Genomic DNA, 25878 nt, shown 5'->3' on the forward strand with positions numbered 1-25878 from the left:
CAACTGGTTTGAACCGGGCTATGCTTGGAGCACCTTGTGTGCCCCAGGCAGTGTCTCATTTTGCAGCCCTCCCTGCCCCAATACACTAAAAGCCTGTCTGGGGAGGTGCTAGCACCTCCCAAGGCAGGAAACCTATTGTCCAGGCCTACCCTGCCGGAGTTTCATCCAGCAGCAGGAGGTCAGACTCGTGTCTGTGGCAGCAGCAACCATTTTGTGATGCTGAGGCTCTGTTTAACTTTAACCGGGTAAAGCAGTAACTACATGTCTTCTCCCTCTAGAAGGGTGGAATGCTACCCCTGCCGCCAGAACTGGCGGGGATAGTATTCCAAAGTGTTTGACACCTTACACGACATGTTTTGATAAAGCCAAACCAAAGTTAGCATTAACCGCGAGGATTATAATGCACTTAAGAGTATATGGTATGGCTATATCATAGAACAGCTATAAGGACATGGTTCCGATAGCTGCAGACGGGCTCAGCTCATGCTAGAGCACCATCTCACATAAAACCAAGCACTCTACCTCCAGGATTGTTAAGGCCTGCCATAGGAGTGACTTATAGGTATATATGTGTCTATATATAAGGTTAGATATAGGTATACTATATTTAAGCAAGGGGTGATTACACCACCTTGCCCAAGCTGAGTGATCAGCCTGTGGTGTCAGTTTAGATGGCCAGCCAGGGGTGGCATAATTCATGCTACAGCCCCTGGTAGGCCTTGGATGCACCTATGCCCTGGGTGCCTATGGTACACTACACAGGGGCTCACAAAGGTGACCCAATACCCAATTAGGTATGTACCTAAAGTACATGGTATGAATTTAGAGAGAGAACAGCTGAGCTGTTGGTCTGATTAGCAGGCCCACAGCCACACTAAAGTCGAAAAACCAGTGAATCACAGCAAAAAGTGGGGGTTACCATAGGAAGCAGACCCTACTCTCCTACAGGCACAGCATCAGGTCAACCTGTCCGACCACGTCCTGATCTCAGAGGGCACTGCGAGACAGTTGCAATGGTGGCTCACGGACCGCGATTAGGTCAGCAGCAGATCCCTCTCCCTACCCCAACCGGAGCATGTAGTAGTGACGGATGCCTCCCTCCTGGGATGGGGGGGCCACATGGGAGATGCGGAGATCAGAGGCCTCTGGTCGCCGGTGGAGTCCCGGCTCCACATCAATCTTCTGGAGCTGCGCTCTATCCGGCTTGCACTGAAAGCATTCCTTTCCTTCCCACTGTCCGGGTAAATGTAGTGCAGGTGTTCACGGACAACACCACCGCCATGTGGTACTGAATCAAACAGGGCAGGTGGGGTTGTTGACCCTGTGTCAGGATGTTCTCCCGCCTTTGGATGTTGCTGGAAACATCAGGGCATGTGTACCTGGTGGTTCAATACCTGGCATGTTCTCTGAACGCCAGGGCGGACGAACTCGGCCGCCGGTGCATGATGGATCACGAATGACGTCTTCACTCGGAGGTGGTGCAAGGTCTTTCACCATTGGGGAGAGCCTTGGTTAGATCGCCTCCGAAGACAACGCGCAATGTGAGCAAGTCTGCTCTTTGGAATTTCCAAGGCGGCACTCGCTCGGCGCCGCTTTTCGCGTGGAATTGCGGTCTTCTATACGCCTAAGTCACTTCTGTCCAGAGTGCTGAAGAAGATGAAGCACGACCGGTCCCAAGTCATTCTTGTGGCTATGGACTGGGCACGAAGAGTTTGGTATCCCGAGCTCTTGAACAGGGCCATTGATCCTCCCATCAGACTACCTCTTCGGGAGGATCTCCTGTCACAGCAGCAGGGGACGGTCCTCCACCTGAACCTGTTCAGCCTCCACCTCCTTGCATGGAGATTGAGCGGCGCCAGTTGACAGATTTTGGCCTTCCTCCTGAAGTTTGTAATGTCATCTTGGCAGCCAGGCATCACTCCACTAAAACTGGGTATGCCTGTAGATGGAACAAATTGGTGGCATGGTGCAGAGCATGTTGCAGAGCAAAGGCCCTGCACCATGCCTCTTTCAGAGCTTCTCCTCTTCATTCTATCTTTGGCCCAGCAGGGCTGTGCTCTGGGCACCCTTAAAGGCTATTTTTCGGCCATTTCAGTCTTTCTTCGCCTTCCTTATCAGTCTTCTCTTTTCAAGTCCCCTATTGTAAATAAGTTTCTTAAAGGCATTACCTCTTTCCTCCTATTCCTTTCATAATGCCTTAGTGGGACTTGAATCTGGTCTTAACTTATGTGTGCTCCTTTCGAGCCACTACATTGTCTTCTCAGACTCTTGACCTTCAAGACTTCTTTTCTGCTTGCCTTCACCTCTGCTCGCTGGGTGAATGAGCTTCAGGCTTTATCTTCTAAACTTCCTTTCCTTGCTGTCCATCAGTACAAGGTTGTCCTGTGAACTAGACCTTCTTTTCTTCCCAAAGTGGTTACCTCATTCCACATAGGACAGACAATCACTTTGCCCACCTTCTTCCCGCATTCTTCCATGGAGGAGGAGAGACTCCACCGTCTGGATCATAACGTGCGTTATCATTTTATTTGGATAGCACAAAACAATTCCGGGTAGATGATCAACTCATTGTGTGCTATCTGGGTGCCAAGAAAGGCCCGGCTGTGCAAAAACAGACCATCTCTCAATGGGTCTTTCTTTGCATTAAGATCTTTGGTGAAAAAGGAGCCTCTGGTAGGACTGCGCGCCCATTCCACCATGGCGACGGCAGCCACTACTGCTTTGAGACTTGGAGTCCCCCTTGGTGATATCTTGCAGGCAGCCATGAGGACATTGCTGCACACGTTCATAAAATATTACTGCCTGGATAGTCAAGTCTGAAGAGACTGTTTTTTTGGCCGTTCAGTTCTCCAGGACTTTCTAGTGTGAAGTTAGTTCGTAGACCCACCTCCAGGGTTGGTATTGCTGGGGTATCTATTCTAAGGTAAGGTATCGATAACTAATAGTCTCTTTCAGATGAACAAGTTACGTACCTTAGGTAACGATATATCTGTAAGAGACGTATATTAGTTATGGATTCCTTACCGCCCCAACCATCCTCCCCGTTCTGCAAATTGACTTCTAGAGTAAGGGACTTGCTTTCAGAGCCCTAGTTTTGTGCAACAGTGGTCAGCGTCTTGCATGGGTCTGCGCTTCTGCCGTGGAATGTCGTGTAAAAGAACTGACGTCTGGGCGCAGGAGTGGCGTCTAAGTAGATACCGCGACGTCATCCTGGCGATCACGACACCGACAATGAACCAAGAGTCGACCGCCGCCACCTAACGACGCGCAGGGGTACTGCTAAGAAAAAATTCTCCGGATCCAGTCTGACGCCTGGGAGTAATTCTAAGGTAAGGAATCTATAACTACTTGCTCTCAACTATTGAAACGTGACATTGTGATGCCGAGCGGAGAAGCTGAAAAGAGGCAAATTGCATTTGGACTTGGCAACTTCATCCACATCAAATATGGAGATATATTTGAGGATTCCCTTTGCATTAACAATTAATACCCATTGTTGCCACCTGCCTTAAAGTACTTTGGAATTATTTTGCTGTTAACTATAGCAAGGGTATATTTAATCAAAGTGATGGAAATCTGCAAATAAACAATGTACCAGAAAACCTTAAATAATGCCATTACTTAGGTTTGTGAAAGTTGTTTTATTGTATTGGGTTTGTTCCTTGCTTTGCAGGTGCCCCGCTGCCAAGGAATATTTTAAGGAGAATTCACACCACTGGAGTTGGGCCGTTCAGTGGCTACAGAAGAAGGTATTTTTCAAAAAATTAGAACAATCAGTATGAGCAAAGCTAGTGGTTATCAATGATCATCTTTAGAAATTCTCACACGCCAGAGGCATATTTTATTTCTTATTTTTAATTGATCTACTATAGAGAAATGTTTGTACGTCACTCTAGTAACCTCCCAAAATTTTTTTTTACAATCTATTAATTTTTAACTAGTTTTAAGAATCACCTTTTAGTTTTAATGTGTTCTACCACTATATTATTTGTAATATCTTTACTGTAGTTTGGTAGCAGGAGTACTAGGCTTTATTAATCCAGGAGGGTATGTTGTAAACGTTTTGATTTTGTGAAGGCTTGACATGCTGTGCTTCTTTCATGGTTTGGAAAACAAATTCAGTTGGTAAATGTTCAGGATTCAAATGGGTCTTGATCTTTTTAGAAAAGACTGCATGATTCTCTGGCATGAGGGTATCTAGTGAGATGTTATTTCAGAGATTGCTAACGGGGCTATTAGTTGATGGCTTCCCACTTTTTTTTTTTGCCTCTGTTGGAGCATGAGGTTAAATCTGTTTGGAGTCATTTTAATGAGGGAAATAACCAGAGCAACGAAGTGAGAGCATATCTGAAAGAGACACGTTAGTGATAGATTCCTTACCTTAGAATATCCCCAGGCGTCAGACTGGATCCGGAAATTTTTGCGAGCAATACGCCTGCGCGTCGGTACGGCACGACTTGCAAGCCTCTCACATACTTTCCTGATGATCGGGCAAGAGGCATAAGTTACAGAGTGAAGAGATGTGTGAGTGTATTTTGAATGGCACTGAAGACAAAATCTATATGGAGTGCAGTCCATTAGCAGTTCATTTTCTTGGAGAGCTATAACAGTGAAAAACGCTTGAGACGGTCATGGCCAGTAGGCCGAGGAGGAGTCGATGATCCTGACCCGTAGAAATGTATTGATACGGAAGATAACTACCAAATGGAAACAATACCGTTGAATGTTGATTTAACTAGCTAACAGAACGGAGGCCGAAAACGATCTTGAACCGGAGCACTAGAGAGTACATCTAAAGCAGTCGGTGGAAAGAAACAATCTAACAATGTAGTCGATGCAGATGAGCAATGTTTACTGAAGGGAAGAGTCACTCAGTCTTGTGACTCAAAAAGAATTCTTCAAAGAAAAACAACGTGCCCAATACTAGATAGCGGACTTCCTTAATATGCTCCTTAATGCACAAGTTACTACTTGTGTAACGATATATCTGTAAGAGACATTAGTTAGTGATAGATTCCTTACCTTAGAATATCCCCAGGCGTCAGACTGGATCCGGAAATTTTTGCGTAGCAATACCCCTGCGCGTCGGTAGGCGTCGTCTGCGGCTCCGCGTCCGTCGTTGGCGTCGTTAGCGCCGGAATGACGTCGTCGGAGTACTTAGACGCCGCCCATGCGCGGTGACGTCAGTTCTTCTTTTTTCCGCGCCAGCTAGCGCAGATCCGGAGAAGCTCTATCCCTAGTAATTTTTTGACTAAACTTTTTGATCTTTTTCAATCATTTCTTTCTTGAGTCCTCGACTCTTATCGGTGCCGGTAGGGATGGCCGGGTTCAAGCCATGTTCGAAGTGCGACCGACTGATGTCGGTCACGGACCCCCATCGCCGGTGCCTGAAGTGCTTAGGCCTCGACCACGACGACCGCACCTGCTCCGACTGCCGGGCCCTGACGTCGAAAGCTAGGCTAGGCGGGAGCGGTCCCGCAAGCGACTCGAGCTCCGGCAGTCGGCCCCGCGCCATTCCAGGTCCCGGTGCCACGGGAGGTCGAGGGACCGGTCGCGGGGTCGGAGTCCTCGCAGCTCCGGGAGTGGACATCGGTCGTCGGGATCCAAGTCCTCAGGTAAGAGGCATGAGAGGTCGGAGCGGTATCATCGCTCCTCCGACCCACCCCGACGCTTGCACGATGCGGCCGGGGGTTCGGGCGACACCGCCCACGCGGCTCCGCGAGAGTCGCAAGCGTCGCCGCCTGCCCCACACCTTCGGGTCCCTGGGCACGGCGCGACGCCGGAGGAGGTCGAGCGGTACCTCATGGCCATGAAGTCCCTCCCTCCTCGGCCGGGCCCCGCGGCGCCTCCGGGCCCAGCGGTCACGGCTGGAGGCCCTAGCGGGCCGGGTGCTTCGGCGCCGCGGGACCTCACCGGATCCGCTTCCGGATCCGGGTCGTCGCCGGTCGACCTCACAACCTCACCGGCGTCGGCCCCGAGAGTGTCGCCCCGGCGCCCATTGTGGACGCCGTCCCCAATCTTCCCTTCGGTCTGAGTCTGGCGCCGGAACGGCGCCGTTGAGCGCCGCTTCCGACGGCCTTTGGAGATTTCTATTTCCATGAGGAGGTCCAGTCTGTTAACCCTGGATTACAGGAGACTGATGACGGAGGTGATTTGGTGGGGTCTGAGGACCCTCTAGCACAGGATTGCCAGTCACAGGAGGACTGGACATATGAGCTTGGGGAGGCCAGTGGTATTGACACCTCGCCAGACACTGGATTTGTCTCCCCTCCCACCATGGCTACGGAGGAGGGGGCTGCTTACAGCGTAGTGTTGATGAGGGCAGCCAAGGCCTCGGGCCTGGAGCTCCCCGTCGCGGCCGTGAGGACTAACCTCCTCACTGAGGTTCTTAAACCGCAGGCAAGCTCCAGTGAGCCTCTGCTGCCGTTTAATGAAGCCCTATGTGACGTTCTTGTGGGCACTTGGTCAAAGCCCGCCACAGGTCTGCCTGTGGATAGGAACGTGGCCAGACGCTACCGCCCAGCCCCGGGCGACCCTTGCTTTTTGTCCACCCACCCCACCCCCGAGAGCCTGCTTATCCAGGCCTCCACTTCCCAGACCGCATTCACGACGGCCCAGCCCGATCGGGAATCCAAGAGATACGAATAGTTCGGAAAGAAAGTGTTCTCGTCCCTGAGTTTGGACCTACGGAACGTCAACGGCTTCCTCCGTCAAGAGAAGTTCAAGATGCTGACTTTGGCTCAGGTCTTAGCTGCCCTGGACCCCGGAGACTGGATGGTAGCGTTGGACTTGCAGGACGCTTATTTTCACATCCCCGTCCTGCCGGCCCACCGGCGTTACCTGCGGTTCACGGTAGGCCACGAGCACTTTCAGTTTACCGTGCTCCCCTTTGGCCTTACCAGCGCCCCACCGGTGTTCACGAAGGTGATGGCGGTGGTCGCAGCTCATCTGCGCAGGTTAGGGGTGTCAGTCTTCCCCTACCTCGACGACTGGTTGTTGAAGGCGGGCTCGCCCCAAACATTCGTCAGCCACCTCCAGACTACGGCCGACCTCCTGCATTTGCTGGGGTTCTCCATCAATGTGCCGAAGTCGCACCTGTGTCCCTCTCAGAAGCTCCTCTTCATCGGAGCGGTTCTAGACTCAGCGCAGTTTCGGGTTTACCCTCCCGAACAGCGGGTTCGGGATATTCAGGCTCTGATTCCCATCTTTCGGCCTTTATCCCGAGTCTCGGTCAGGTTGACGCTGAGGCTTCTGGGGCTGATGGCCTCCTGCATCCTACTGGTGCGTTACGCCCGGTGGCGGATGCGGGCTCTGCAGTGGGACCTGAAGTTTCAGTGGGCCCAGCATCAGGGCAACTTGTCCGATCACGTCTTGATCTCGGAGGGCACTGCAAGACAGTTGCAGTGGTGGCTCACGGACCGCGATTGGGTCAGTGGCAGGTCCCTCTTCCTACCCCACCCGGAGCAAGTAGTTGTGACAGACGCATCCCTCCAGGGCTGGGGTGGCCACATGGGAGAGGCGGTGATCAGAGGACTCTGGTCTCCGGCGGAGGCCCGGCTCCACATCAACCTGTTGGAGTTACGGGCATCTGAAAGAAACAGGTTAGTATTAGATTCCTTATCTTAGAATATCCCCAGGCGTCAGTCTGGATCCGGAAACTTTTGCGTAGCAGTACCCCTGCGCGTCGGTAGGCGTCGTCTGCAGGCGTCCCCTGCGGCTCCGCGTCCGGCGTCGTGCGCCGTGATGACGTCGCTGGAGTATATAGACGCCGCCTCCGCGCGCTGACGTCAGTTCTTCTTTTTTCCGCGCCAGTTAGCGCAGATCCGAAGAGCAGTACTCCGGTCTTTTGACCATAGTTTTTTGATTAAATCTACTCTTAAGGTGCCGGTAGGATGCCCGGTTTTAAGAATTGTGATGGGTGTGACCGCTCGATGTCGGTCACGGACCACCACCGACTCTGCCTCCGGTGCCTGGGCCCGGACCACGACGTGGACTCCTGCGTCGACTGCCGGGCCTTGACGAGTAAGGCTAGGCGGGAGCGGTCCCGCAAGCTGCTCGAGCTCCGGGTGTAGGCCCCGCGTCGAGAGCGGTCCCGGTCCGGCCGGAGGTCGAGGGAGCGGTCGAGGGAGCGGTCGCGGAGCCGCCACGAGCGCTCCGGAAGTCGTCGCCATTCCTCTAGTTCCACAGGTAAGAAACACAAGAAGTCGGGGCGTCGTCATCGTACCCCCGACTCCCCCCGACGCTCGCGCGATGCGGCCGGGGGTTCAGGTGGCCCCACCCCCGCGGCTCCGCGTGGGTCGCCGACGCTGCCTGCTCCATACCCGACGGTCCCTGGGCACGGCGCGCGAGGAGATAGAGGAGTTCCTCATGGCCATGAGGGCACTGTCTCCTCCGACGGGGCCTACGGCGCCTGCGGGCCCGGTGGTCCCGTCCGGGGGCCCGAGCGGTTCGGGTGCTCCTGCCCCGGCGCCGTCGGGTCCTCCGGCCCCCGACGCCGCCGGCGGCTCCGGCCCGGCGCCGCTGGGTCCTTCAGGGTCGACGCCGGCTGGTCCACCGGCCTCTCCGGCGCCGATTCCATCGGGGCAACCCGTGATGCCGCCTCCGCGCGGCGCCGGGCCTCCGACGCCGGCTCCGGGCGGCGCCACCCCCATTCCCTCTCCGACTCCGGACGAGGAGTCGGACCGGCGTCGGCCGACGCCGAGTCCGACGCCGATGGGGCCCATGGGCCCTGAGGAGCCGGTCTACATTGTTGACTCCGAATATGGGGATGATGTAGAATACGGTGAGGGTTGGGAGGGGTCTGAGGACCCTCTGTCACGCGAGTGTCAGTATGAATTGATGAGGGCTGCCAAGGCCTTACACCTTGAGCTCCCCGTCGCGGCCGTGAGGACTAACATCCTCACCAAGGTCTTCAAACCGCAGGCATGCCCGCAGGATCCTCTGCTGCCGTTCAATGAAGTCTTGACAGACGTTCTTTTGGGCACGTGGTCCAGGCCCGCTTCAGGTTCGCCTGTTGATAGGAACGTGGCCAGACGCCACCGTCCATGTCCGGACGACCCCAAGTTCCTGTCCACCCATCCCACCCCTGAGAGTCTGGTGATCCAGGCCTCAACTTCCCAGACCGCATTCCCGTCGGCCCCGCCCGACCGGGAATCTAAGAGGTACGACCAGTATGGAAAGAAGGTCTTCTCGTCCCTGAGTTTGGGACTGCGGTCTTGCAACACCGCATGCCTCTTGGGCCGCTACACCCACTCTCTGTGGGATACGGTCGCGGAGTTGCTGCCTGAATGTCCGCAGGAGGTACGGGCGAAACTCGGCCAGGCTATGATTGAAGGCCGAGATGCAGCAAGATATTCCATCAGGTGTGGTCTTGATACGACCGACTCGCTGGGCAGGGCGATGTCCACGACGGTGGCGATTCGGCGCCACGCCTGGCTGAGATCCGCCAATTTTTCGGCAGATGTCCAAAATGCTTTGATGGACATGCCGTTCGATGGCAGTCGCCTGTTTGGCGACAAGGCGGACCACGCGCTGGAGCGCTTCAAGGACTCCAGGGTCACGGCCAAGTCCTTGGGTCTTTCGACCCAGCGCCAGCAAACGGGTTCGTTTCGCTCCTTTCGTGGCCAAGGAAGGGGCGGTCCCACACGTGCTGCCAGCCACGCACCGCAGAACACTTCTCAACGCGGTGGCGGCCGTGGATTCCGCCGTGGAGGCGGTCGGGGACAACGGCGAGGTCAGACCACACATCCCCCCCGCAGCGACAGCCTCCAAATCCTCCTAGTCCGTGCTTTCAGGCCCATGTGACGCCAGTGGGTGGCAGGGTTCGCCATCACCACTCCCGCTGGCGCACTATCACATCGGACAGGTGGGTGCTGCAGCTTGTCCGACGGGGCTACTCCCTCCCCTTCGAGACCACTCCTCCAGCCATGCCACCGCAGAACCACCGTGTGTCGGGGGACCACTTGACACTTCTGCAGGAGGAAGTTACGGCCCTCTTGGCCAAGGGGGCCATCGAGCGCGTTCCTGGGCCAGAAGTAGGGTGTGGTTGCTATTCCCACTACTTTCTGGTGCCCAAGAAGGACAAGGGGGGCCTGCGTCCTATCTTGGATCTACGGAACGTCAACGGCTTCCTCCGGAAGGAGAAGTTCAAGATGTTGACTTTGGCTCAGGTCTTGGCTGCTCTAGACCCGCAAGACTGGATGGTGGCGTTGGACTTGCAGGATGCGTATTTTCACATCCCCGTCCTGCCGGCCCACCGGCATTACCTGCGGTTCACGGTAGGCCACGAGCACTTTCAGTTTATCGTGCTCCCTTTCGGCCTTACCAGCGCCCCACGGGTGTTCACGAAAGTGATGGCGGTGGTCGCAGCTCATCTGCTCCGGTTAGGGGTTTCAGTCTTCCCCTACCTCGACGACTGGCTGTTGAAGGCGGGCTCGCCCCAGACAGTCGTCCACCACCTTCAGATGACGGCAGACCTCCTGCACGAGCTGGGGTTTTCCATCAATGTGCTGAAATCACACCTGTGTCCCTCTCAAAAGCTCCTTTTCATCGGAGCGGTTCTCGACTCGGCGCAGTTTCGGGTTTATCCTCCGGAACGGCGGGTCCGGGATATACAGGCTTTGATTCCCATCTTTCAGCCGTTATCCCGGGTCTCGGTCAGGTTGACGCTGCGGCTTCTGGGGCTGATGGCCTCCTGCATCCTTCTGGTGCATCACGCCAGGTGGCGGATGCGGGCTCTGCAGTGGGACCTGAAGTTTCAGTGGGCCCAGCATCAAGGCAACCTATCCGACCATGTCCTGATCTCGGAGGGCACTGCGAGACAGTTGCAGTGGTGGCTTACGGACCGCGATTGGGTCAGAGGCAGATCCCTCTCCCTTCCCCAACCGGAGCACGTAGCTGTGACGGACGCGTCCCTCCAGGGCTGGGGAGGCCACTTGGGAGAGGCGGAGATCAGAGGCATCTGGTCTCCGGCGGAGTCCCGGCTCCATATCAACATGTTGGACCTGCGGGCGATTCGCCTAGCACTGAAGGCATTCCTCCCCTTTGTCAACGGGAGTGTAGTGCAGGTGTGCACGGACAACACCACCGCCATGTGGTACTGCAACAAGCAGGGCGGAGTGGGGTCGTGGACCCTTTGCCAGGAGGCCCTGCGTCTCTGGCAATGGCTGGAACGTCAGAGCGTGACTCTGACGGTTCAACACCTGGCAGGTTCTCTGAACGCCAGGGCGGACGAACTCAGCCGTCGGTGCTCGGTGGATCACGAATGGCGTCTGAACTCGGACGTGGCGAAAGGCCTCTTTCTGCAATGGGGAGAGCCTTGGTTAGATCTATTCGCCACAGAAGAGAACGCGCAATGTCATCAGTTCTGCGCGTTGGAGTTTCCAAGACGGCACTCGCTCGGAGACGCCTTTCGGCGCGAGTGGAGTTGCGGTCTATTGTACGCCTTTCCGCCTATACCACTTCTGCCCAGAGTGCTGAAGAAGATCAGGCGCAACCGGGCCCAAGTTATCCTTGTGGCTCCGGACTGGGCTCGAAGGTTCTGGTGTCCCGAGCTACTCAGCATGTCAGTCGGTCCCTCGATCCGCCTGCCCCTTCAGGAGGACCTTCTGTCGCAGCAGCAGGGGACGGTCCTCCACCCGAACCTGTCCAGTCTCCACCTCCATGCGTGGAGATTGAGCGGCGACAGTTGAGGCCATTTGACTTGCCTCCTGAAGTCTGTGATGTGATTCTGGCAGCCAGGCGTCCCTCCACAAAGTCGGTATACGCCTGCCGGTGGAACAGATTTGTGGCATGGTGCACAGCAAAGGCTGTGGATCCCCTTTCTGCCCCTCTCTCCGAGGTTCTCCTCTTTCTTCTCTCTCTTGCCCAGCAGGGCTCTGCTTTGGGCACTATCAAGGGCTACCTTTCTGCCCTTTCCGCCTTCTTAGGGCTACCTGATCAGCCATCTTTGTTCAAGTCCCCTATTGTAACGAGATTCTTGAAGGGCATCACGCACATGTATCCACCTGTTCCGTTCGTGATGCCTCAGTGGGACTTGAACCTGGTTCTAACTTTCTTGATGTGCGCTCCCTTTGAGCCGCTTCATTCCTGTCCTCTCCGTCTCCTGACTTTAAAGACGGCCTTCCTGGTTGCCATCACCTCTGCCAGGAGAGTGAGTGAGCTCCAGGCTCTTTCTGTCAAACCTCCTTTCATGTCCATTCATCCAGACAAGGTGGTTCTGAGAACTAGACCTTCTTTCCTGCCCAAAGTAGTTTCTGCTTTTCACATCGGGCAGTCCATCACCTTACCCTCCTTCTTCCCGCCTCCGCATCCTTCATAAGATGAAGAGCGGCTCCATCGTCTGGACCCAAAACGTGCGCTTTCATTTTATATGGATCGCACACGCCAGTTCCGGGTGGATGACCAACTGTTTGTTGGCTACGTGGGTGAGAAGAAGGGAAGGGCGGTACAGAAACAAACCATCTCTCGGTGGGTCGTCCTGTGCATCAAAGCGTGCTACTCTTTGGCTCGGAAGGAGCCTCCTGTTGGGCTGAGAGCCCATTCCACTCGGGCCATGGCGGCTACTACTGCCCTGGGCCGGGGAGTCCCTTTGCAGGACATTTGCCAGGCGGCTACGTGGGCCTCGCTGCACACCTTTGCGAGGCACTACTGCCTGGACAGTCAAGTCCGGAGGGATGGCTTCTTTGGCCGTTCGGTCCTCCAGGACTTTCTGGTGTAGGTTTGTATTGGTTCGCAGACCCACCACCGGGGTTGGTATTGCTGGGGTATCTATTCTAAGGTAAGGAATCTAATACTAACCTGTTTCTTTCAGATGAACAAGTTACTTACCTTCGGTAACGATATATCTGTAAGAAACAGTAGTTAGTATTAGATTCCTTACCGCCCCTCCCATCCTCCCCGTTCTGTGAACTGATACCTAGGGTTAAGGACATCCCTTTCAGGGCCCTAGTTTCAAATGGCACCAGTGTTGGTTCTCACATGGCTCTGCGTGTTCTGGCGCGGAAAAGTTGTGTGCAAAGAACTGACGTCAGCGCGCGGAGGCGGCGTCTATATACTCCAGCGACGTCATCACGACGCCGGACGCGGAGCCGCAGGGGACGCCTGCAGACGACGCCTACCGACGCGCAGGGGTACTGCTACGCAAACGTTTCCGGATCCAGACTGACGCCTGGGGATATTCTAAGGTAAGGAATCTAATACTAACTACTGTTTCTTACAGATATATCGTTACCGAAGGTAAGTAACTTGTTTGATTCGTCTAGGACTGAAGGCATTCCTCCCCTCTGTCCGGGGGAGTGTATTGCAGGTGTTCACGGACAACACCACCGCCATGTGGTACTGCAACAAACAGGGCGGGGTGGCGTCGTGGACCCTATGCCAGGAGGCTCTGCGCCTCTGGCAGTGGCTGGAAAGTCAGGGTGTGACCCTGGTGGTTCAACACCTGGCAGGTTCTCTGAATGCCAGGGCGGACGAACTCAGCCGTCGGTGCATGATGGATCACGAATGGCGTCTGAACTCTGACGTGGCTCAAGGCCTCTTTCAGCAATGGGGAAAGCCTTGGTTAGATCTATTCGCCACCGAAGAGAACGCGCAATGTCATCAATTCTGCGCGTTGGAATTTCCAAGGCGGCACTCGCTCGGAGACGCTTTTCGTCGCGAGCGGAGTTGCGGTCTGTTGTACGCCTTTCCGCCTATACCTCTTCTGCCCAGAGTGCTGAAGAAGATCAGGCGCGACCGGGCGCAGGTTATCCTTGTGGCTCCGGACTGGGCACGAAGATAATGGTATCCCGAGCTACTCAGCATGTCAGTAGATCCCCCGATTCGTCTGCCCCTTCGGGAGGACCTTCTGTCGCAGCAGCAGGGGACGGTCCTCCACCCGAACCTGTCCAGTCTCCACCTACAAGCTTGGAGATTGAGCGGCGACAGTTGAGGCCATTTGACTTGCCTCCCGAAGTCTGTAATGTCATTCTGGCAGCCAGGCGTCCCTCCACAAAGTCGGTATACGCCTGCAGGTGGAACAGATTTGTGGCATGGTGCACAGCAAAGGCTGTGGATCCACTCTCTGCCCCCCTTTCTGAGGTTCTCCTCTTCCTTCTTTCTCTTGCCCAGCAGGGCTCTGCTCTGGGCACTATCAAGGGCTACCTTTCTGCCCTTTCTGCCTTCTTAAGGCTACCTGATCAGCCTTCTTTTTTCAAGTCTCCTATTGTAAATCGTTTTCTTAAGGGCATCACGCACATGTTCGCTCCTGTTCCCTTCGTGATGCCCCAGTGCGACTTGAACCTTGTTCTTACCTTCCTGATGTGCGCTCCCTTTGAGCCACTTCACAACTGTCCTCTTCGTCTTCTGACTCTAAAGACTGCTTTCCTGGTTGCCATCACCTCTGCCAGGAGAGTGAGTGAGTTCCAGGCCCTTTCTTGTACTCCACCTTTCCTTTCTGTCCATCCGGACAAGGTTGTGTTGCGTACCAAGCCATCTTTCCTGCCCAAGGTTGTCTCAGCCTTCCACATTGGGCAGTCCATCACTGTAGGAGAGTAGGGTCTGCAATCCTATGATCACCCATATTTTTGCTTTTTGCTTCACTGGTTTACGACTTTCCCTGGCTGTGGGCCTGCTAATCAGACCCACAGCCTAGCTGTTCTCTCTAATCCAAATTGTACCCAGGTACTGAATTGGCACTGGGCCCTCTCAAGTCCCTGTACCCAGGGCTGAGGTGCACCCAGAGGTCTCCCAGGGGCTGCAGCATGTATTATGCCACCCCTGGACTGACTAACTAAATCTGACACAACTGGCTGCACGACAGCTGGGGCAGGGTGGTGTAATCACCCCTTGCTGTAGATATAGTATTCCTATATCTAAACCTAAATGGACACACAGATCTCCTATCAGCCACTCCTATGGCAGGCCTTAACAATCCTGAAGGCAGAGTGCTTGGAATCGTGTGAGATGGTGCTCTGGCATGAGCTGAGCCTGTCTGCGGCTTTCGGGATCCATCCCTTAGCCGTTTCCATGATATCGCATACCATATACTCTTAAGTGCATTATAATCCTCGCGGTTATATGCCAACTCTGGTATCGCTTTATCAAAACATGTCGAGTAAGGTGTCATACGAATTGGAATACTATCCCCTCGCCAATTCTGGCGACGGGGTTAGCATTCCACCCTTCTAGAGGGACACGACATGGATGTAACCTGTAACCCCGGTTAAAGTCAAACAGAGCCTTAGCTCCACAAAATGGATGCTGCCACCGAGACACAAGTCTGCCCTCCTGCTGCTGGGAGTCCTCCCAGAGCAGGAGGCAATGACAAAGGGTTTCCTGCCAGGGGCGGTGCCAGCACCGTCCCAGACAGGATTTTGTGTATCCTAGGTAGGCAGGGCTTCAGAGGAAGGTGACTGCAAGTGGCACCCCGGTGCTCACTGTGCATAGGCCGGCTGAAACCAGTTCCAGGGGCACTCCAGCCCCTGGCCTGGGGAAAGCCCGCCAAAGAAGAGGGGTGTAACCACCCCCCTCCTAGTCCCACCCATAGGGCAGGACTTAGTCGCGTGCCAGCCCCTTTTTGCAGGATAAAGGTAGGAACTGGCCCCCTTCCAAATCAGATCATCTTTGGAATCAAGACACGACTTTCTACGAAAGGACATCAAGATTTCTTCTTCAAGATTCTCCCTTGTGACTAAGGAGTAGTCACCCTGCATCCGCAGGCACCATCTTAAGAACACTGCGGTCTGCTGCAAGTCCTTCCTCCGGAATCTGACTGCCCAGCTCGACGAGAACCGGCTTCCCTGGCACCTCTGACCTCTACCCACCTCTACAGCTAAGCTAAGAACCGTGGGTGCGACGAGACCTCGAGGGACCGGCCATCTTCAAGACTGCACGACTTCTTTCCAGCACGACCGCCGAGGGATCCTCTGGTGAGTGCTTTGGGGTCCGAGAAGCCCCGACCCTGAGCAGCCCCAGCACCGAAGTTCAGCCTCCCAGCATCTCCACGATCTGCGTGGGGACCTTCTGCTTTTTGCTGCTCACCGCGTTGTTTGGCTACTAGCCCGCTGGCTTGTGGCCTTCTTAACGACGCCCAACGACATCACTGTTGCTGGTCTGGTTGCTCCAGACTGGCCCTTGCTCCCTTCCAAGAGAGGAGCACCCCGGACCCTCCTGGTCCACTCCAGACGCCATTTTAGGTCCACCACGTGGGCTTGAATTTGCCAAGACTTGTTGCCCCAATCCTGGGTCCAGCGACGTCGAGAGCATCATCCATCGTGGGACAGCTCGTACCTCCATCCTGGTCGCCGACAACGCCTCCTGGTCCGTGAGACTACAGAGCCCAGCGTCGCCCACTCACCTAGTCGAGGTGACTACCATCCGGTGCCCTCCTGGTGCCACCTGACTACTGGCTAGTAGTCACGAACTTGGTCCCCTCTGCTTTCAGGTGTCATCTATCTTCGATCCAGGCTTGGATCACCCGAACAATCTTCACTGGTCGCCTGCCAGCAACTCCTTTCCTTCAGGCTCCTGGTTTGTCAACGGAGAATCCCGACGTCTTTTCAGACCTATGCAGCTGCAGCCCCTGGGCTAGGTAACTTCGGCATTTCGGTGCCTCAGCATAGCCTCACTATCCAAGGGTCCAGATCCACTTTCGTTTTTGACCTACCTAGTCGGGTTCGCCCGAGAACACTAACTTTGTGAATACTAGCTTCCATAGGCTTTTTCCCGCCTTGCGCGTGAGAGTTCCCACTCTGCACGTGGCGCCCCTAGGCCTCCTGCTCCTAACCCGAGTGTTCAGTATTGTAGGCCTAGCGTTTCTAAAGCCTCTGAGAATCGTTACTTACCTGCTAGTAATTCGCATTCCACTTTTGTAGTATATGGTTTTTCGTGCCCCTCGGGCATTTGTGTAAATTGTGCGACTTGAAGTATTTTTATAAGAGTTTTGTTGTGTGCTTAGCTCCCTGTCTCATAAAGAGCCAGGGTAGTCTTGTTATAAATAAATACACTGTTTATTTTCATAACAACTTGTGTGGTGTCCTTTCACTGGGTGTTCAAGGGGTAATGTGATGGTAAAACAGCTGGCTTAACACGCCCTCTAGAGTCTTAGCCTTAGACTGCTCGTATCCATGCTACTAGGATAGCTGGTCTATAAGGTTGACTTACACCCAATCATCAATAAGGGTTGTTTGGACTGATATATAGTGATCACTAGAATAGTGAGCACTGCACATCAGGCCAACTTCTCACATTGGTGGGCAGCGGTTGGGATTTGAGCTTGCTGTTGTTTTACCACACATATCCTAAGAATATCTAGTGAAAGATCACATAAGTAGTAAGGTACATATAACTTAGCTTAGAATACTCTGAGTTCTACTGAACCAGCTGTTGTAGCTCCTAGGGCCTAGCACACCCTAAACTACAACTCTAGCAAGGGATCAGTAGGCACACATATAGTGTAGGTAAGTGCACCACTTACACCTCACTAGAAAAGCATGTCTACCCAAGGAGAATCTACTGAGACTCCCCTTGTGGATGTTGACCCTCCACAGGTCAAATCAAGATATGCAGCTCTCAGTTTCCAGGAGATGAGACAAGTGTGTACCTCCAGGAAACTGAAACAGGGGTCTAACCCCACCATTCCCTTTTTAATAGGTCTCTTAGAGACTTATGATGCGAGAAAGATTTCTCAGCTAGATGGGAATATGCCAGCCTTAGAGGGTACCCCTGGGGATCCAGACCTCCCCAACACTGCCAATGCAGTTGAGGAGGAGGATCAAGAGGAGCTCTCTGGGGACGAGGTAGACAAAGGTCTTGAGGTAGTCAGAAGGCTAACTAGGGCCAACTTAGACTTGCTTGGGCTAGGATCTGGGGGACCCCCAGTACTGACCCTAAGTAGGCCTAACCTTGGAGTTAGGAGAGATAGATCTCTTTCTAGGGACTCCAATAGATCTCTGCACTCTAATGCCTCTTCCCAGAGGAGAAGGAACTCTCCACAGAGGAGATTGACTTCCCCTCAGAGAATAGAGCATGAAGCTAGAATGAGACAGGCTGCTCTGAGGATTGAAAGGGAAGAACTTGCCCTGGCCAAAGAAAAGCTTGCCTTTGCTAGAGAGCAGCAGATGAGTGGGTTAGCTCCCACTGGTGGCAGCAATCTCCCAAGAGATAGAGAGAAGGGTTTAGATACTAAACACCTGACTAAGATAGTGCCCCCCTTTAAACAAGGGGATGACATCCAGAAATGGATGGCTGCTTTGGAGAGGGCCTGCACTGTGCAGTGCATTCCCCAGAGTCAGTGGGCAGCTATACTGTGGCTCTCCTTTGATGGTAAAGGTAGAGATAAGCTCCTCACTACAAGAGTAGAGGATGCTAACAATTACCAGGTCCTGAAAAGTACACTGGTTGATGGGTTTGGTTTAACCACTGAGCAGTACAGGTTGCTGTTCAGAGACACCCAGAAAACTCAGTCTCAGGACTGGTCTGACTTTGTGGATTGTGCCACTAAGGCTTTGGAGGGCTGGTTGCTGGGTAGCAAGGTTACTGATTACACAGGGTTGTACAATCTCGTGATGAGAGAACAAATTTTAAATAATTGTCAGAACCAGTTGTTGCACCAGCACCTTGTTGATTCAGATCTGACCTCTCCCCAAGAATTGGGAAAGAAGGCAGACAAATGGGTCAGAACAAGGATCAAGCAGAACCAGAACCAGGGTGGTCAGAAGAAAGCAGACCAGAAGGGTAATGCTAAGAGTGAACAAAATGACCAGAAGTCTTCACCAGGTCCCCAACAAACCAAATAGGGTGGGGGTCAGGCTTCCCAGAAGAAGAAGAAGAAGACTCAAGAAGGCCAGTCAAAAAGGTGGTGCCAGTACTGTAAAAGTAAGTCTCACTGGTTTAGTGAGTGCACCAAGAGAGGAGGACAAACTCCTACCACTACAGCCCCTAAGGCAACTGCACCCCCTAGTACAGTCAGTAGTGGTAGTGTACCTCCCAAGGCAATAGTTGGGTTAACCTTGGGAACTGAGGGGTCTGACAACTTAGTTGGCACACTCACTCAGGCTGTCCTTGTCTGTACAGGGGATATGGATATATCCCCTGATATAAGTCCCAATACTTTGGGCAAATACAGGCAGACACCTTTGATTAATGGCAAGATGGCTCAGGCCTATAGGGACACTTGTGCCAGTGTCACCATGGTGACACCTAACTTTGTGGACCCTGGACAGATCATGCCAGGTACAGATTTCCTGGTGACCAATGCCAGCAACGTCACTACCAGTCATAGTATGGCGATTGTGGCTTTCTCCTGGGGTGGAGTGAAGGATCAAAAGAAAGTTGTAGTCAGTTCAGACCTCCCAGTTGATTGTTTGTTGGGCAATGATTTGGAGTCATCACTATGGTCAGAAGTGGAGCAGAGGACTCACATGGAGATGTTAGGCTTGCCAGCACATGTGCTTGCTGTGACTAGGTCACAGGCCAGAAGATGCCCCACTGAACAGGTGCTGGATCCTGAAAGAATGGACCAGACACCTTCCAAGAAGAAGAGCAGTAGGGTTAAGGCTTTGCCTTCCCCCTTGCCCCAGGTTGAGGATCAAGTCTCTGAGGAGGCTGATCTGAGAGAGCTGAGGGAAACTGAGCCTAAAGAGCTTGAACTTGATCAAGTTGAGTTTCTGGGCTCAGGGGGACCCTCCAGAGAAGACCTGGGGAAGGCACAGTTAGACTGCCCTTCCCTTGAACCCCTCAGACAGCAGGCTGCTGCTGAGGCTGCAGGGAATGCCACAGGTGCCCACAGGGTATACTGGGAAGATGGACTCCTGTACTCTGAGTCAAGAGACCCCAAGCCTGGTGCAACCAGGAGGCTGGTCATCCCCTTGTCTCTGAGAGGTTTCCTTCTCACCTTGGCCCATGAGATTCCCCTTGCAGGTCATCTAGGTCAGACAAAGACTTGGGACAGGCTTGTCTCACACTTTCACTGGCCCCACATGAATGAGAATACCAAGGAGTTTTGTCGCTCCTGTGTCACTTGCCAAGCCAGTGGTAAGTCAGGTGGCACAACAAAGGCCCCCCTCATACCACTACCTGTGGTGGGGGTCCCCTTTGAAAGAGTGGGGATTGACATTGTTGGTCCAATGGAACCCCAGACAGCATCAGGGCACAAGTTTATACTGGTGGTGGTGGACCATGCCACCAGGTATCCTGAAGCTGTTCCACTTAGGACCACTACAGCACCTGTAGTGGCAAGGGCCCTAGTTGGAGTGTTCTCCAGAGTGGGCTTCCCTAAGGAGGTCGTTTCTGACAGAGGTACAAACTTCATGTCAGGATATCTGACTGCAATGTGGAAGGAGTGTGGTGTGAACTACAAGTTCACCACACCCTATCACCCACAATGCAATGGGCTTGTTGAGAGATTCAACAGGACCCTCAAAGGGATGATTCATGGGCTACCTGAAACTCTTAGGAGAAGATGGGATGTCCTGATCCCCTGCCTCTTGTTTGCTTACAGAGAGGTCCCACAGAAGGGGGTTGGCTACAGCCCTTTTGAGCTTCTGTATGGGCATCCTGTAAGAGGACCCCTGTGTTTGGTGAAGGAAGGATGGGAGAGACCTCTCAAAAAGCCTGCAACCAACATAGTGGACTATGTACTTGGTCTCCGCTCCAGGATGGCTGAGTATATGGAAAAGGCATCTAAAAACCTTGAGGCCAGCCAAGAACTCCAAAAAGCTTGGCATGACCAAAAGGCTGTTCTGACTGTGTACCAGCCAGGACAGAAGGTGTGGGTGCTGGAGCCAGTGGCCCCAGCAGCTCTCAAAGACAAATGGTCTGGGCCCCACACCATCATTGAGCAAAAGGGAGAGGTTACCTACTTGGTGGACCTTGGAACTCCCAGGAGCCCTCTTAGAGTGCTCCATATAAACAGGCTCAAGGCATATGTTGACAGGAAGGACATGAGCTTGCTCATGGCCACAGATGAGGGACAGGAGGAGGAGAGTGACCCTCTCCCAGACCTGCTCACTCAGAATCCTGATGATGGATCAGTAGATGGTGTTGTCTTTTGTGGCAGCCTCACTGAGCATCAAAAACAGGATTGCAGGCAAGTTCTGCAATCCTTCAGACATATGTTCTCTCTGACACCCAGCCAAACTGATTGGTGTACCCATGATGTTGACACTGGAGACAGTCTGCCTGTCAAGAGTAAAATCTACAGACAGCCTGATCATGTTAGAGACTGCATCAAAACAGAAGTGCAGAAAATGTTGGAGCTGGGAGTCATTGAGCCCTCAGATAGCCCTTGGGCTAGCCCAGTAGTTCTAGTGCCAAAGCCTCACACCCAGGGTGGTAAGAAAGAGATGAGGTTTTGCGTAGACTACAGAGGCCTCAATGCAGTCACTAAGACTGATGCCCACCCAATACCAAGAGCAGATGAACTTATAGATAAATTGGCTCCTGCCAAGTTCTTAAGTACATTTGATTTGACAGCTGGGTATTGGCAAATCAGGTTAGCTGAGGAGGCCAAACCCAAGACAGCATTTTCTACCCCTGGTGGGCATTATCAATTTGTGGTAATGCCCTTTGGTTTGAAAAATGCACCTGCCACCTTCCAAAGGTTGGTGAATCAAGTCCTCACTGGGCTGGATGACTTCTGTGCAGCATATCTTGACGATATTGCTGTCTTTAGCTCCACCTGGGAGGATCACCTGGTCCACCTGAGGAAAGTGTTAGAGGCTCTGCAAAAGGCAGGCCTCACTATCAAGGCCACTAAGTGCCAGATAGGGCAGACACAGGTTGTATACCTGGGCCACCTTGTAGGTGGAGGCCAGGTTCAGCCATTGGAGAGTAAAATACAGGCCATCCAGGACTGGGCTCCTCCAATCACCCAGACTCAGGTTCGAGCTTTCTTGGGCCTGACTGGTTATTACAGAAAGTTTGTCAGAAATTATGGGTCCATAGTGACCCTTCTTAATGACCTGACAAGCAAGAAAATGCCAAAGAAAGTTCAGTGGACAGCAAGCTGTCAGAAAGCATTCGATGACCTAAAGCAGGCCATGTGCACAGCATCTATCCTTAAGAGTCCAGATTACTCCAAGCCATTCATTGTCCAAACAGATGCTTCTGAGTTGGGTGTGGGAGCTGTTCTGTCTCAACTGAATTTTGATGGTAATGACCAGCCTATTGCTTTCATTAGCAGGAGGCTGACCCCAGAGAGAAAAATTGGTCAGCTATTGAGAGGGAGGCCTTTGCTGTGGTTTGGGCCCTGAAGAAGCTGAGGGCCTACTTGTTTGGCACTCACTTCACCATTCAGACCGACCATAAGCCCCTCTTGTGGCTAAATCAGATGAAGGGTGAAAACCCCAAACTGCTTAGGTGGTCCATTTCCCTACAGGGGACGGATTTTACAGTGGAGCATAGACCTGGTACTGATCACAGCAATGCTGATGGGCTCTCCAGGTATTTCCACTTAGAGCAAGAAGACTCACCTGGTCAAGGTTAGTTTATTGTCCCAAAGTTTGGGGGGGGGGGGGTCATGTAGGAGAGTAGGGTCTGCAATCCTATTATCACCCAGATTTTTGCTTTTTGCTTCACTGGTTTACGACTTTCCCTGGCTGTGGGCCTGCTAATCAGACCCACAGCCTAGCTGTTCTCTCTATCCAAATTGTACCCAGGTACTGAATTGGCACTGGGCCCTCTCAAGTCCCTGTACCCAGGGCTGAGGTGCACCCAGAGGTCTCCCAGGGGCTGCAGCATGTATTATGCCACCCCTGGACTGACTAACTAAATCTGACACAACTGGCTGCACGACAGCTGGGGCAGGGTGGTGTAATCACCCCTTGCTGTAGATATAGTATTCCTATATCTAAACCTAAATGGACACACAGATCTCCTATCAGCCACTCCTATGGCAGGCCTTAACAATCCTGAAGGCAGAGTGCTTGGAATCGTGTGAGATGGTGCTCTGGCATGAGCTGAGCCTGTCTGTGGCTTTCGGGATCCATCCCTTAGCCGTTTCCATGATATCGCATACCATATACTCTTAAGTGCATTATAATCCTCGCGGTTATATGCCAACTCTGGTATCGCTTTATCAAAACATGTCGAGTAAGGTGTCATACGAATTGGAATACTAACCCCTCGCCAATTCTGGCGACGGGGTTAGCATTCCACCCTTCTAGAGGGACACGACATGGATGTAACCTGTAACCCCGGTTAAAGTCAAACAGAGCCTTAGCTCCACAAAATGGATGCTGCCACCGAGACACAAGTCTGCCCTCCTGCTGCTGGGAGTCCTCCCAGAGCAGGAGGCAAGGACAAAGGGTTTCCTGCCAGGGGCGGTGCCAGCACCGTCCCAGACAGGATTTTGTGTATCCTAGGTAGGCAGGGCTTCAGAGGAAGGTGACTGCAAGTGGCACCCCGGTGCTCACTGTGCATAGGCCGGCTGAAACCAGTTCCAGGGGCACTCCAGCCCCTGGCCTGGGGAAAGCCCGCCAAAGGAGAGGGGTGTAACCACCCCCTCCTAGTCCCACCCATAGGGCAGGACTTAGTCGCGTGCCAGCCCCTTTTTGCAGGATAAAGGTAGGAACTGGCCCCCTTCCAAATCAGATCATCTTTGGAATCAAGACACGACTTTCTACGAAAGGACATCAAGATTTCTTCTTCAAGATTCTCCCTTGTGACTAAGGAGTAGTCACCCTGCATCCGCAGGCACCATCTTAAGAACACTGCGGTCTGCTGCAAGTCCTTCCTCCGGAATCTGACTGCCCAGCTCGACGAGAACCGGCTTCCCTGGCACCTCTGACCTCTACCCACCTCTACAGCTAAGCTGAGAACCGTGGGTGCGACGAGACCTCGAGGGACCGGCCATCTTCAAGACTGCACGACTTCTTTCCAGCACGACCGCCGAGGGATCCTCTGGTGAGTGCTTTGGGGTCCGAGAAGCCCCGACCCTGAGCAGCCCCAGCACCGAAGTTCAGCCTCCCAGCATCTCCACGATCTGCGTGGGGCCCTTCTGCTTTTTGCTGCTCACCGCGTCGTTTGGCTACTAGCCCGCTGGCTTGTGGCCTTCTTAACGACGCCCGACGACATCACTGTTGCTGGTCTGGTTGCTCCAGACTGGCCCTTGCTCCCTTCCAAGAGAGGAGCACCCTGGACCCTCCTGGTCCACTCCAGACGCCATTTTAGGTCCACCACGTGGGCTTGAATTTGCCAAGACTTGTTGCCCCAATCCTGGGTCCAGCGACGTCGAGAGCATCATCCATCGTGGGACAGCTCGTACCTCCATCCTGGTCGCCGACAACGCCTCCTGGTCCGTGAGACTACAGAGCCCAGCGTCGCCCACTCACCTAGTCGAGGTGACTACCATCCGGTGCCCTCCTGGTGCCACCTGACTACTGACTAGTAGTCACGAACTTGGTCCCCTCTGCTTTCAGGTGTCATCTATCTTCGATCCAGGCTTGGATCACCCGAACAATCTTCACTGGTCGCCTGCCAGCAACTCCTTTCCTTCAGGCTCCTGGTTCGTCAACGGAGAATCCCGACGTCTTTTCAGACCTATGCAGCTGCAGCCCCTGGGCTAGGTAACTTCGGCATTTCGGTGCCTCAGCATAGCCTCACTATCCAAGGGTCCAGATCCACTTTCGTTTTTGACCTACCTAGTCGGGTTCGCCCGAGAACACTAACTTTGTGAATACTAGCTTCCATAGGCTTTTTCCCGCCTTGCGCGTGAGAGTTCCCACTCTGCACGTGGCGCCCCTAGGCCTCCTGCTCCTAACCCGAGTGTTCAGTATTGTAGGCCTAGCGTTTCTAAAGCCTCTGAGAATCGTTACTTACCTGCTAGTAATTCGCATTCCACTTTTGTAGTATATGGTTTTTCGTGCCCCTCGGGCATTTGTGTAAATTGTGCGACTTGAAGTATTTTTATAAGAGTTTTGTTGTGTGCTTAGCTCCCTGTCTCATAAAGAGCCAGGGTAGTCTTGTTATAAATAAATACACTGTTTATTTTCATAACAACTTGTGTGGTGTCCTTTCACTGGGTGTTCAAGGGGTAATGTGATGGTAAAACAGCTGGCTTAACACGCCCTCTAGAGTCTTAGCCTTAGACTGCTCGTATCCATGCTACTAGGATAGCTGGTCTATAAGGTTGACTTACACCCAATCATCAATAAGGGTTGTTTGGACTGATATATAGTGATCACTAGAATAGTGAGCACTGCACATCAGGCCAACTTCTCACAATCACCTTGCCAACCTTCTTTCCGCCTCCGCATCCCTCTAAAGAGGAAGAGCGGCTCCACCGTCTGGACCCAAAACGTGCACTCTCATTCTATTTGGATCGCACACGTCAGTTCCGGGTGGATGACCAACTCTTTGTTGGCTACGTGGGTGCTAAGAAGGGGAAGGCGGTACACAAGCGGACCATCTCCCGGTGGATCATCTTGTGTATCCAGGCATGTTACTCCATGGCTAAGAAGGAGCCCCCTGTTGGATTGAGGGCTCATTCCACTCGGGCCACGGTGACTACAACTGCCCTGGGCCGGGGAGTGCCCTTACAGGACATTTGCCAGGCAGCTACGTGGGCCTCGCTGCACACGTACGCACGACACTACTGCCTGGACAGTCAAGTCCGGAGGGATGGCTTCTTTGGCCGTTCCGTCCTCCAGGACTTTCTGGTGTGAATATTGGTTCGCAGACCCACCACCGGGGTTGGTATTGCTGGGGTATCTATTCTAAGGTAAGGAATCTATCACTAACGTGTCTCTTTAATTTGCACAAGTTACTACTTGTGTAACGACATATCTGTACGAGACATTAGTTAGTGATAGATTCCTTACCGACCCACCCATCCTCCCCGTTCTGCGCACCGATATCTAGGGTTAAGGTCATCCCCTTTCAGGGCCCTAGTTTCTTGGC

General features: G+C 53.3%; 1 protein-coding gene across 4 annotated transcripts in view; it reads left to right on the top strand.

Annotated features, from left to right (window-relative positions):
- USP24 (ubiquitin specific peptidase 24) overlaps positions 1–25878 on the top strand; it is a 2099319-nt gene that overhangs the window by 2010271 nt on the left and 63170 nt on the right. For all 4 annotated transcript variants that reach the window (XM_078670143.1, XM_078670156.1, XM_078670149.1 and 1 more), the window contains exon 64: positions 3674–3749. In XM_078670143.1, coding sequence (XP_078526269.1) covers positions 3674–3749 — 76 coding nt within the window. The remainder of the gene's footprint in view (positions 1–3673; positions 3750–25878) is intronic.

Source organism: Lissotriton helveticus, chromosome 1_2, assembly GCF_964261635.1.
Source record: "Lissotriton helveticus chromosome 1_2, aLisHel1.1, whole genome shotgun sequence".
Lineage (NCBI taxonomy): Eukaryota > Metazoa > Chordata > Amphibia > Caudata > Salamandridae > Lissotriton > Lissotriton helveticus.